Below are 12,413 nucleotides of genomic sequence, written 5' to 3'. Positions count from 1 at the left end.
CTGACTCCTCTTCAGAACAGGGATACTCTGTTCCTCCCTATGAGGATTCTGATGCTGAAGAATCTTTTCCTTCAGCTTCTCCTCCTGAGGATTACTCATTTGGGGAAACCCTGCTTACCATGAGGGTGCATTTCCACTGGGAGAGCCAAGATTATTCAGATTCTAAGAAAAGGCTCAGAGACTTTCTTCTTCTACCTCAGCACAGACCTCTTGCTATTCCACCTGTTCTAGACATTGCAGATGATGTATTTTCAGATTCCGGCCTGTCTCCCGACTCTTTACCTCCTGCACCTGTTAAGCCAGACAGATACTACAGGGTTCCAGATTCTCATAAATTTCTATATAAAAACCCTGCTGCTGACCCAGAAACTATTTCTCAGGGTCACAGAGGGGTCAAGGCTGCTACTGCAAAAAACCCTGTCCCCTCAGATAGAGATTCTAGGGCACTGGACAGATGGGGGAAAAAAGTTTACACTTCTGCTACCTTGGCTGTAAGGGCTTTAAATTGTCAGTTTCATATTCTTAAATATCAGCAATACTTAATGTCTCTGTTAAAGCAGAAAATGTTGACAAATTCTGAATGTTCTGAGAACAAGGAATTGAGGATTTATTGCATGCAGTTGAACAAGTGGAAAAACATACTTTGCAATGTGGTTATGATTCACTGGAGGCCACTTGCAGGGCCGCTGTAACAGGTTCTGTTATTAGAATGCATGCTTGGTTAAAGGAACAGACTCTGCCTGATCATGTTAAAGCAAAATTATTGGATGCTCCATTACAGCATGATACTTTGTTTGGTGTTAAGGCAGAAGAGGTGTTGAAGAAAATGGAGGATAAAGCTAAATCTATGCAGACAGTGAAGGATTTCTTACAGGTACAGCCACCCAGATTTAGCAGGAACTGGCCTTCTAAGAATTGGTTCTTTCCCGTGTCAGACAGGCCACAAAGAGGCAGATACAGATGCCCTAGAGGCAGACAACAGCCCCAGGGCTCATACAGGCCCAAACGATGGGGTGCTTCTACCTCCAAAAGCAGAGAAGAGAAATCACAGCCATATAGGAAACAGTCCCAATGACTTCCCTCTGCCAGTGTCAAGCATTTATCTTTTGGCAGCACCCTTATGGGGAAAACTAGCACTTTTTTTCACAAAATTGGCACACGATCACCCAGGACAAATGGGTCCTAAATATAGTCTCTCAGGGCTACAGGTTCCACTTTCACACCCTTCCAAAGACAAAAGGTATGCCAGACCTGCCACACAGTCAATAGACAGAAGCACAAAAACAGGTTTCATCTCTCATGAACATGAGGGCTATTCAGCCAGTGCCACAACAAGAGCAGGGACAAGGATTTTACTCGAGACTTTTAGTACCAAGAAAGGACAAAGCATGGTGACCAATTCTGGACCTGTCTATTCTAAATACTTTTCTGGACATTCCGAAATTCAAAATGTTGACTCTGCAGCAGCTTCTGCCCATGCTGGGCAAGAAGGCTTGGCTTGTAACTTTGGACCTCAAAGAGGCATACCTGCATGTCCCAATCAGACAATCTTGCAGAAGATACCTCAGATTCATAGCTGGCTCAATGCACTACCAATTCTCTGCACTGCCCTTTGGCTTATCTACTGCGCCCAGGGTCTTCACAAAATGCCTGGCATCAGTAATTGCATTTTGCACTCAAAGAGGAATTCAAATATATCCCTACTTGGACGATTGCCTTATTCAAGCAGAGACCAAAGACATTCTACTAAAGCATCTGGCGTTTGTAAAAAGATTACTAATTTGCCTAGGGTACATAGTAAACGAAAATAAATCAAAACTAGTACCCTCTCAAGAGATAATATTCCTGGGTGCAAGCTTAAAATACAACTGCCCAGATGGCTTATCTCACGCTAGACAAACAAAGACAACTGACTTCTTACTTCAAAAACATGGCAACAAAGACCCAGTTATCTGCAAGAAAAATTCTACAGGCTCTGGGCTACATGGCATCCTGCATTCTGCTAATTCCATATGCAAGACTGCATATGAGGAAACTACAATGGTATCTAAAAAGTGTTTGGACTCAACATTGCCACAGCCTGGAATCATTAATTTCACTCATTCCCTGCCTGCAACATGAGTTTCGATGGTGGACCCAGGCCTGTCACCACAACAAGGGACAGCCATTCACTTTACCCGCAGCCAGGCAAACACTAACAGCAGATGCATCAGATTATGCCTGGGGGGCCCACATGGCAGGAAAATGTATTCAGGGCACATGGCCTCCAAGCCAAAGGCATCTTCACATCAATCAAAAAGAGATGCTAGCTGTACAAAATGCCCTGACAGCCTTCAAGGACTTACTTCATCCAGGACAGCTGCTGATAAAGACGGACAACACCACAGTTATTTGGTACATAAACAAGCAGGGAGGCACACATTCCTACCCCCTCTGCAGACAAACAATGATTTTGTGGGACACGGCATTGACCTACCAAGTACACCTGCAAGCACAATTCCTGCCAGGAAAAACAAATGCTCTGGCAGGCGAACTAAGCAGAAACCTCATGGATCCTCATGAGTGGAAACTAGATCCACAAATCTTCAGCATGATAACAAGGAAATGGGGATGCCCAGACATAGATCTTTTTGCCTCCTCTCACAACTGCCAGCCTCCCCTCACAACTGCCAGCTTCAGAGATTCTGCACAAGGACTTATCACAAACAAGCATGGGAAATGGATGCCTTGTCATTCACCTGGAACAACCGTACAGTATATGCCTTTCCTCCACTGCCTCTCCTCCCCAAGGTACTCCTAAAGGTCAGACAAGGGAAGCCACAAATGATACTAATTGCCCCAGATTGGCCACGCCAACACTGGTACCCAATCCTAAGAAGCTTGTCCCAAGGCCCAGCCTGGACATTGCCTCAAATTCCTCATTTACTGACCCAACAAAACAATCAGATCCTGCACCGCCAACTCAGAACCCTAAATCTAGCTGCATGGCGGATAGTGTAACCATTCAGAATACACCTCTCTGTAAAGCGGTTATGGATGTTATTTTGGAGGCCATGAGGCCCAGCACCAGAAAATCTCATGCAGAAAAATGGAAGAGATTCTGTGCTTGGAACCAGGCACAAGGAATTGACACGCTTGTTCCAAATATTCCTCAGATTTTACAATATCTAACTGAGATGGTAGACAAAGGCCTATCCTTCTCATCAATTAAGATCCATGCCTCTGCCATTTCAGCTCATTACAATACAGACCCACCTATTTTTTCACATCCATTACTTAGACAATTCCTCAGGGGGGCCAGAAACATAAGACCTCCATGGAGAGCACCAATACCTGCATGGGACCTCAATTTTGTCTTGGAAAAACTCACACTGCCTCCTTTCGAGCCAGCCAATACAGCTGATATAAAATTCTTATCATGGAAAACAGCTCTGCTCCTAGCAATAACTTCAGCAAGAAGAGTTACAGGCATTAGTGGCTGTGGAACCTTTTACTATCTTCCATCTGGACAGGGTTTCTTTAAGGACAAACCCAACTTTTATGCCTAAGGTAGTGTCCAGTGTGGCTCTTAACCAAACCATTCATTTGCCTACTTTTTTCCCAAACCCACAGAATAAAGGGGAGAGACTTCTGCATTCTTTGGACATACACAGACAGCTATGCTTCTACTTGGACAAAACTAAAGCTTTCAGAAAGACTGAGCAACTTTTAGTGGCATATGCTGCAGAATCACAAGGAAAGGCTATCTCAAAGCAGACTATTATAAAATGGATAGGACACTGCATTCATTTCTGCTATTCACAACATGGCAAGTCAGTGCCTAAGGGCGTTAGACCACATTCTACCAAGGCAGCAGCCACCTCAGCAGCCTTCCTCAGAGGAGTACCAACCAAGGATATTTTGGAGGCTGCAACTTGGACTTCAGTGCACACTTTTACTAAGCACTACCACTTACCTCTTTACTCTAAATCCAGAGCAGGCTTTGCCACTGCAGTTCTGCAGGGCCTTATAGCCACTCCTAATTCTTTTTAGACCCAGCCGCCCAACCTCAGCTTTGGGATTCAACCCAAGTGTAATGACTGCAACAGTGAAACACAGTGAATATAGTACAGTTGTGTACCTACCATAAATGTAGATGTTCGAGTGTATTCACTGTTGCAGTCCAGGTTACCCACCATCCCCCTTTTTTTGCTGGGACTTATCTGTACTTCTCTATCCTATACAACCTATGTGGTGTATTTGCTTGTAGATGAAGGTATTGTTTATTTTAGTGCATGCTTTTATAAGCAATTTTTTTAGCCTACCCTTTTGGGGGCACCTGACATCTGGGGCAAGAAAAACTGAAGAAAATGGCGTCGGCTGCATCTTTTATACCCCTGGCGCTCTGACGTCAGGAAAGAGGCAACAGCAACCGACGCCGGACCAGGACTTTGGAATTCAGGCCGACTGCGGGTAGCCTGCCAGCAGGATAACCTAAGTGTAATGACTGCAACAGTGAATACACTCGAACATCTACATTTATGGTAGGTACACAACTGTACTTTGTCTCTTTCATCACTTACATTCAAGATGCACTAGCTTGTAGATCTCTTCTTGGCATAAAAGTCCCACACACTTTCAAGTCTGCTGTCTACATCAGTAAAAAAAAGTTTATTTCACATAATAGAGCACATTTGGACCCTCTGTTTTCTTCAAGAAACCATGAATGTGAACGTAATGTTCTTGATCTGTCTCCATAGTCTACTAATTGCTCATCCATTCCCTCAGTCTTCACTTCATGAGCTGTCATTCTGTCTTTCACTTGCTTTTATTCTCTCTTCTCTTCCATTTGTTGTTCTCGTACTCAAGTTTGTTGACAAAATTTGTTCAACTCCTTTTTGATTCAGGCTAGTCATACTTCTGTAATTCTTTAGTTTAGTAAACTTCAAATTAATTTTCTGCAGTTCTGAGAAAATTAGTTCTAACAATATGCAGTTCCTTTTCTATTTCTTGCAGACATGAAGCCGTCAGCATGTTTTGCTGAGCTATTACTCCACACTTTTCTATCTTCCCAACTACAACTCTTGTTTTTAGTATTTAGCAACTTCCTTCTTACCTTTTGTCATTCATATATACATCTCCTACATTAAGGTAAACATTTTAGAATTTAATCTCAATGACAGCTCTCAGGGGATGTGGATAGCTCGTGGAACAAGCAATACCGTAACAGAGTTCCTGCATTACATTCTTTATTGGCACAGAAGCCATTAGTTACCTATTCTATAATTTTGGTTGTTCCTGCACAGCAAAGAACACCTTTCATCCTGAATGATGATCTCCCAGTAAGGTCTCCAGGCATCTTTTTTTTTTTTTTTTTTTTTTTTTTTTTAAACAAGAAACATCTTTATTATATTATCCCTTTTAACGTAGGAAATCATACATTTATATAACTGAAACAAACCATATTGATATATTTTTAGTTGCAAACATTTTACATCACTTATAATCTATCCAGTCATTGTTAGTCGAACATTACATAGCTCATTCAAATCCTGCCTTCTTTTAAACCTCATTCCTTCTCCAAAACATTATTCTGCATGTATTTTTCCCACAGTTCGTATTTGTTTTCTGTGTAATTTGCTCCTACCCTTTTCTAAATATCCCATTTCCAGTTGTTTTGACTCTGTTACTATATTCACTGTTTCTAGTACAGCTGGTTTAGACTTTGATTTCCACTTTTTAGTAATTGTTTTTTGGCAGCCACCATAATTAGACTCTGCAAGATCTTACTGTGTCTAGGAAATTCCGGTTTTGTATCATAGCTCAAAAAATCATTTCCTTACTTATAGCAGTTTGCTTACCAAGTATTTCTGATAGAGTAGTGTGCAGGGAATTTTTGAAGTTCGCTAGCTCATTACACTCCCACAAATATGTTCCCAGTTACCTCTTTCTTCCCCATCATACCACCAGCATTTGCAGTCTACCCGAGGAAAAATTCTTTGGAGTCTGCTTGGGGTATAAAAAATGCCTATATAAACACTTCCAAGCAAAGATCCTAAATCTTCTACACTTTGTTGCATATTTTGGAGTCATACATTGTTAATTTTGTGAAATGCTTATCCAGTCTCTCTTCCCAATCCCTTCTAACCTCCTCTGATTAATTCTTACAGTCATCATGCAATGTTTTATATGCTGTACTAAATTATCCCTTTTTTAACAGCAGCCTTTATTCTAGATTCTATTAAAAACTCTGTCAATGCTTGTCTTTCACTTAGGATCGCCCTATTTCTTTCTTTCTAATCTGCAGCCCAAATAAATTCTTGGCCTCTTCCCATTCTATTACTTTTCCATCTCTAATTATTTGCTCCCAATACCTTGGTTCCTTTGCCAATTTTCTCCAATAAATTCCAGCCCCCTCTTGACTATTGCCTGTGTCCCTAATTGCAGTCATCCCCATTGACAGAATCTCCTTTCTCCAGTCATGTATTGCCTTGGTTCTTAAAATACTTTCTGCTACTTTATGAATATAATAATATGTATGGTTATTGTTATTGTCCTTAAGAATCCACATACAAAATCCCAGCCTCTCCTTGATTCTTGAGCTTTCTCCCCATTTCATCATCATTCCTTTTCACTTTGAATTATGCCTTTCTGCTTCAGCTGTGTACAGGAGCCTTAACTCTGTAGCTCAGGAAAAATCCCTTCAAATCAGGAAGTCCCAAACCACCCTGTTATGTTGGAAGGATCAGCTTATCCCACTTGACCCTTGTTGTCCTCCTCTGCCACATAAAATCCTCCAACTCTTTATCAGTTGCTATCCACAAATTTTCTTCTGGTTGATAAAAGTATGCCTGACCTGTGTATAATACTAAAGGGACTAAAAACATTTTGACTGCTTGTATCTTGCTATCCATATCCACAAAACAGAGCCTCCATTTTCTCAGTTTTTGTATTATCGTTTGTTTAGCCTCTTCCCACATATTGTTAGCTGCCATAACAGAATACTTTTTCACTCATACTCCTAAGTACTTTATTTTATTATGTCCCTATAAATATGGATATTGCTGAACCAATTTGTATGTGGGTATATAGTTTGCATCTGTTGCCTTTGTTTTTGTGTTCTTTAATTATGTACCCCCAAAAGATTTGAAACTGTCTGGTTTCGTCAGGTATAAAATAATATCATCTTCAAATAAAGCTATATTTATTTGACTACAGTACCAATGCCAGTAGTTCTAAATATAACACCAGTAACAAAGGGAAAGAGGATACCCTTACATGGTTCCTCTGCTCAAACAGAACTTATCAGAGAGGAACCCACCCACTTTAATTTTTGCTTCCTATCCCTCTTATTTTCTCTTAATCAAGCCTTATAATTTTATCAGGGGAATAGAAATGCTTCTATTACCCTGCTCATAAAATCCCAGCTTACTCTGTCATATGCTTTCTCTACATCAAGACCCAACAACAACAGTAGTGTTTTGGACTCCATGCATTTTGATTCATCTGGAAATAGCTTTGCAGCCTCAACTCCTAGGCTGTGCATTGCAGTGCACAGTGTGAACTTGAGCTGATATCAGGGCCAGCATCACAATAAGCAGCCAGACCTTTGAAGGAACCTATCTCGTTCAGAGATGACTGCATGGATGCCTTTGTTTATCATATGAGAGACAGGCCAGGACTGCTTCAGTTTTTGTAGTGCTTCAAAGATATCTCTGAAATACTTGCTGATTCTTTTCCTTACCCTAGACTTGTGGTAGGAAGTAAAGGAAAAGGTATAATGTTATCCCCTCTTAGGCTTATCTTAACCTCTGATAGCAAGTTGTACAAAAAATGTCTATATTCCCATTGTGGGAAAATGCTTGAAAGAGGGTTCTGTGGAACTTGTTCATGTGGTGGACGGGTGTGAAGATGATAATATTCAAACTGTAAGGATTTGATTGAGAATCTTTAGAGCTAATGCTGCAGTACATCAGTAGACACAGGTGCTTATATTTCTCGGCCGTTTTTCCACAATTGTCTATGTTACATAGCAGTAAGTGTGCAATCCATGCATTATTTCAGCAGCTATCCTAGCTCTTTCCAAAATGTAGGCCACCTTCCTAAAGGTACTTTTTACCCTTTCTAGTATGATGCTAGCTTATGTGTTACAGCTACGAGTGTGGCTCATTAAGGCAGTTCAAGAGTGTTTAAATATTGAAATGATTGTGATTCTCTATTATTGCATGCTTGGAAAGGTGTAATATCTCACCCATTATGTTTTAGTAAAACTTTTCCTGTTATACCTTTGTGGTCCTTGTAATTACAGAATCTTTCATTACTTGTCTATAGTAGGATACAAGTACGTCTGTGTAGTATGTTTCAGCCACATTATTCTGATATGCCTTAAGGGAAGTAATTTTTTAGCAACACCATTCAGTAAAAAAAAATTCCCATGTCTTCATTTGTTTCTTAGATGAATATTTTCAGTACTTCACTTAGAGGAGTGGTAATTGGCTGCATTTGCAAAGTCGTGGGATGTAGCCAAATACTTATAAGGCTTCCTTTTGCAGGAAACCGGAACTAATGCACAGCACTTCTCATCCTGCAGCTGAAAATTTGTCTTGCTTTTGCTGTTAGGAGTAAACCGTACAAGCTTGGTCCTGTCCGGAAAACTGAAATGCAGGTTTTCGGCTCTTGTATAAAGAAGATGGTACAGCTATAGTTTGTGCACTTTTTTATGTTGGAACTGATTTCTGAGCAGGGTATTAAAACTTAATTGTACAGCACTGATAACTATTTCTGATGACTGTTTAATGTGCATTTTTGATGTTGCTTATGTTCTCCTTTATGGTGATAGTTTTGCATTTCAAAATATACAGTAACAAATATGCATTATTTTTGATGCTTTGGTTTTTTTTTTTTGTTTGTTTTGTTTTTCCCATTTTCACTGACTTAACATTCCTCTCTTGTTTTCCTTTATTTCTAAAGTGGAATATTTTGTATACTGTGCTGATTGAGTCTTGAAACTTAAATTACGTCAGAAGACTACATTTGAGATACTGATATGTGTTTTTTTGCTTCCACTCTCTCCCTTCCTCTTTAGAAACCAGATGGAAGGCTGTCCAGGAGCAGTATTGACCGAGAGGATGGGGGTCTCCAGGGGCCAGTGAGTTTTATCTCCATTACACATTCTTTTTTTCCCAGCACTTAAGATAGCCTTTCTTTCTCATGCTTTGCTTGACAGTTTCAACATATGTAGCTGGTTACAGTTAGCTTTGTATTTCCATTGGGAAAACAAGCTGGATACAGGAAGTTATTAGAGTCAAAGTGCTACTGTATGTGTATAGAAATAGCAGCAGTAGTGAGGCTTCATTTGACACAGCAATGTTTTTGTCAGCATGCTACATTTAGACAGAAGTTAATTAACTTTTGAAAGTTTGCAATATGAAGATATGTGTGTTGCAGTATGGAATATAACTGCAAAGTTTGAGAAATCATGTACTTGCGTACGCCCACACATACACACAGTGCCACCATGTAGTCCTTTTTTCCATTGACCAGGAGTGAAATGGTTAAATAAATCACTACTTAGTGGAGTACATTTTTTTCATTTACGTCATTTCACTGTTTATAAATTTAGCCTTTATGATCCCATGAATACTGCAGTACATGACAGAAAATGTTAGGTATTCTTACAGATTATTGCCACCTACATTGTGCAGAGCAAAAAAAATGATATGATCGACTTTTTATGTTAATACAAGATAGAGTATACTGTTTGACAGTTATGTGACTAGCTAGCCACTGTGAATTGAAGCCTTATTTTCATGAACAGCCTCTCCATTTATTTTACTTAAACATTTGTACAGCGTTTTTTTTTTTTTTGTTAAGTTTCCCAAGCAACATGCAGCAGTCCCTAGAAATGCTTTTATCATTCATTTTGTTAGTGTGACAAATGTTATGTCTGGGGCAGGGTTGTGAATGGAGTATGTACCCCCACTACCCATGTAATAACAACTCTCTCCTTGCCTGCCACATCATGTTTTTAATTTATTTTTTTCACATGAAGTTCAGTCCCTTTGTGGCACTTTCTGCAGCCACTGACTTGGAATCTCCAGAATATGTTTTGAACTATTTAGACAGCAGTTGCCTGACCCAGTCTGTGTACTTTCTCTTCATGGGTCCCTATTAATGTGTCCCAGGAGTCTGCAAGGGATTTGGAGGTCAGTCTAATCATCACTGCAGCCACTTCTTAACAGTTGTTGTGTTGAGTAAGCAAGCTACATAATCAGGAGAAAAGGAGCTGCCCTGATCTGGCAGTCTGTGTATGACTTGAAACTTAAATTGCATTAGAAGGCTACACTTGAGATACTGATTTTTTTTGCCCTGAGAGAGGAGAAATTATCAAAGTTTGCAGCCCTTTTGAAAAAAATCACTGTCCTGACTAAATAGGCTTCCCACCCCTTGATAATCGAGCCCTAAGATAGCCAGGTTCCCTAGTCAGTGGCAAGGGAGAATTATCCTAACATAGTAAGATTTCTTGCACTTTGGCAAATGAGCGGTCCTGCTTTAGCAAGGCTGTTCACCATTTGGGAGTGCTAAGCTGACCTTAGAGAGAATTGTTACATGTTGCCAAGGCTACCTCTCCCCAGGAGAGAAGAACTATGCTGAGTTAGCAAGATATTTTGTCTCCTAGGAGAAAGTAGCTCTTCTTGGTTAGGAAAGTATTCTACACCCAGGAGAGGAGAACTGTTATTAATTGTCAGGGGATCCCATTCCCCTAAAAAAAAAAAAAAAAAAAAAAAAAAAAAGATTTGTCTTAAGTTCACAAAATCTACAACCGTAGAAAAGGAAGGAGATTGTGAGTTAGCAAGACTGTCCATGCACTGAGGGTAGAGAGGCACTGTTTCTGAATAAAGTATAGATATATTCCAATTCATCATAAATTGGGCATGGAGTGGGAGAAGAATGGAAGAGAAAAGTACAGTTGTGTACACTTACCATAAAAGTAGATATTCAAGCGTATTCACTGTTGCAGACATCACACTTGGGTTATCTGCCTGCAGGTAGCCCTCAGTTGGCCCGAATACCAGAGACTTAGTATTTCTGTGTCGGATGCTGTCACTCCAGGACTGACATCAGGTCGTCAGGGGTATAAAAACAGGCAGCCGATGCCATTACATCCGTTTTTCTTGCCTCAAATGTCAGGAATCCCCCTAATAGGGAGCTAGGTTATGGTGGGGAACACACCACCAGTAAAAAGTAAATACCAATATCCCAGAAGGGGTTAGTAATAACCATAGATGAGAGAAAGAGAGAGAGAGAACCAGGGGGCTGGAGGGAGGGAAACCAGGACTGCAATAGTGAAGACACTCAAATATCTACATTTATGGTAAGTGTACACAACTGTACTATGTTCTTAGTGTTTCACTGTTGCACTTATCACACTTGGGTGGATTCCCAAAGCTGAAGAAGGGTGAAGGCAGTCAAGAAGAGTTAGGGCTGGCTAGTATGCCTTGCAGGACTGCTGTAGCAAATCCTGCCTTGGATTTGGAAAAGATAGGCAGGTGATAATGCTTGGTGAAGGTGTGTACAGAACTCCAGGTAGCAGCCTCCAGGATATCCCTGGTAGGGACTCCCCTGAGAAATGCTGTAGAGGTAGATGTTGCCCTAGTGGAATGTGTTTTGACTCCCTGAGGGATTGGTTTCCCATGGTGCTTGTAGCAGAAATGGATGCAGTGTGCTATCCATTTGGAAATGGTTTGTTTGGAAATGGCCTTGCCCTCTGCCCCTGTTGCAAAGCTGACTAGTAACTGGTCAGATTTTCTGAAGGGTTTAGTCCTATCAAGGTAGAATCTTGGCTATCTGTGCATGTCCAAGGAGTGCATGATCCTTTCCCCTTTATTTTGAGGATTAGGGAAGAAAGTTGTCAAATGGATGGATTGATTGAAAGCCACACTGGACACCACTTTGGGCATAAATGAAGGGTTAGTCCTGAGGGAAACCCTGTCAGCATGGAAAATAATGAAGGGTTCCACAGCCATGAGTGCTTGTACAGTCTTCTAACTGAAGTGATAACTAGAAGCAAGGCTGTTTTCCAAGAGAGGAATTTTAACTCTGCTGATGCAGCAGGTTCAAAGGAGGAAGTATGAGCTTTTCCAGTGCAAAGTTAAGGTCCCAAGCAGGGGTAGGTGCTCTCCTTGGTGGCCTTAAGTTGTTTGCCCCTCTCAGGAACTGTTAATGAAGGAGAAGGACAGGCCTTTGTGGAGTAGATCTGCTAGGTAATCCAGGATAAGAGGCAGAGAGGGCAGTGTTGTGTCCTCTCCTTTAGATTGAATCCATGAGCAGAACCTTTTCCACTTAGCATAGGATTTTCTTGTACTGGGTCTTCTGGCTTCAGGAATGACGTCCAGCACCTGTTTGCTTAAGGTTGCTGGGGGAGAATTCAAGGA

At 40.8% G+C, this 12,413-nt stretch overlaps 1 protein-coding gene across 13 annotated transcripts in view; it reads left to right on the top strand.

Moving 5' to 3' along the window:
• The window catches only part of PTK2 (protein tyrosine kinase 2), a 4,250,095-nt gene that overhangs the window by 3,859,447 nt on the left and 378,235 nt on the right, over positions 1–12,413 (top strand). For all 13 annotated transcript variants that reach the window (XM_044067250.1, XM_044067257.1, XM_044067247.1 and 10 more), the window contains one exon: positions 9,065–9,127. In XM_044067250.1, the coding sequence (XP_043923185.1) occupies positions 9,065–9,127 (63 nt within the window). The remainder of the gene's footprint in view (positions 1–9,064; positions 9,128–12,413) is intronic.

The sequence above is a fragment of the Protopterus annectens genome, chromosome 3.part1 (assembly GCF_019279795.1).
Source record: "Protopterus annectens isolate FY-2018-M chromosome 3.part1, PAN1.0, whole genome shotgun sequence".
In the NCBI taxonomy this organism is placed as follows: domain Eukaryota; kingdom Metazoa; phylum Chordata; order Ceratodontiformes; family Protopteridae; genus Protopterus; species Protopterus annectens.
The sequence above is the reverse complement of the archived record's forward strand: the minus strand, read 5'-3'. Positions and strand labels throughout refer to the sequence as shown.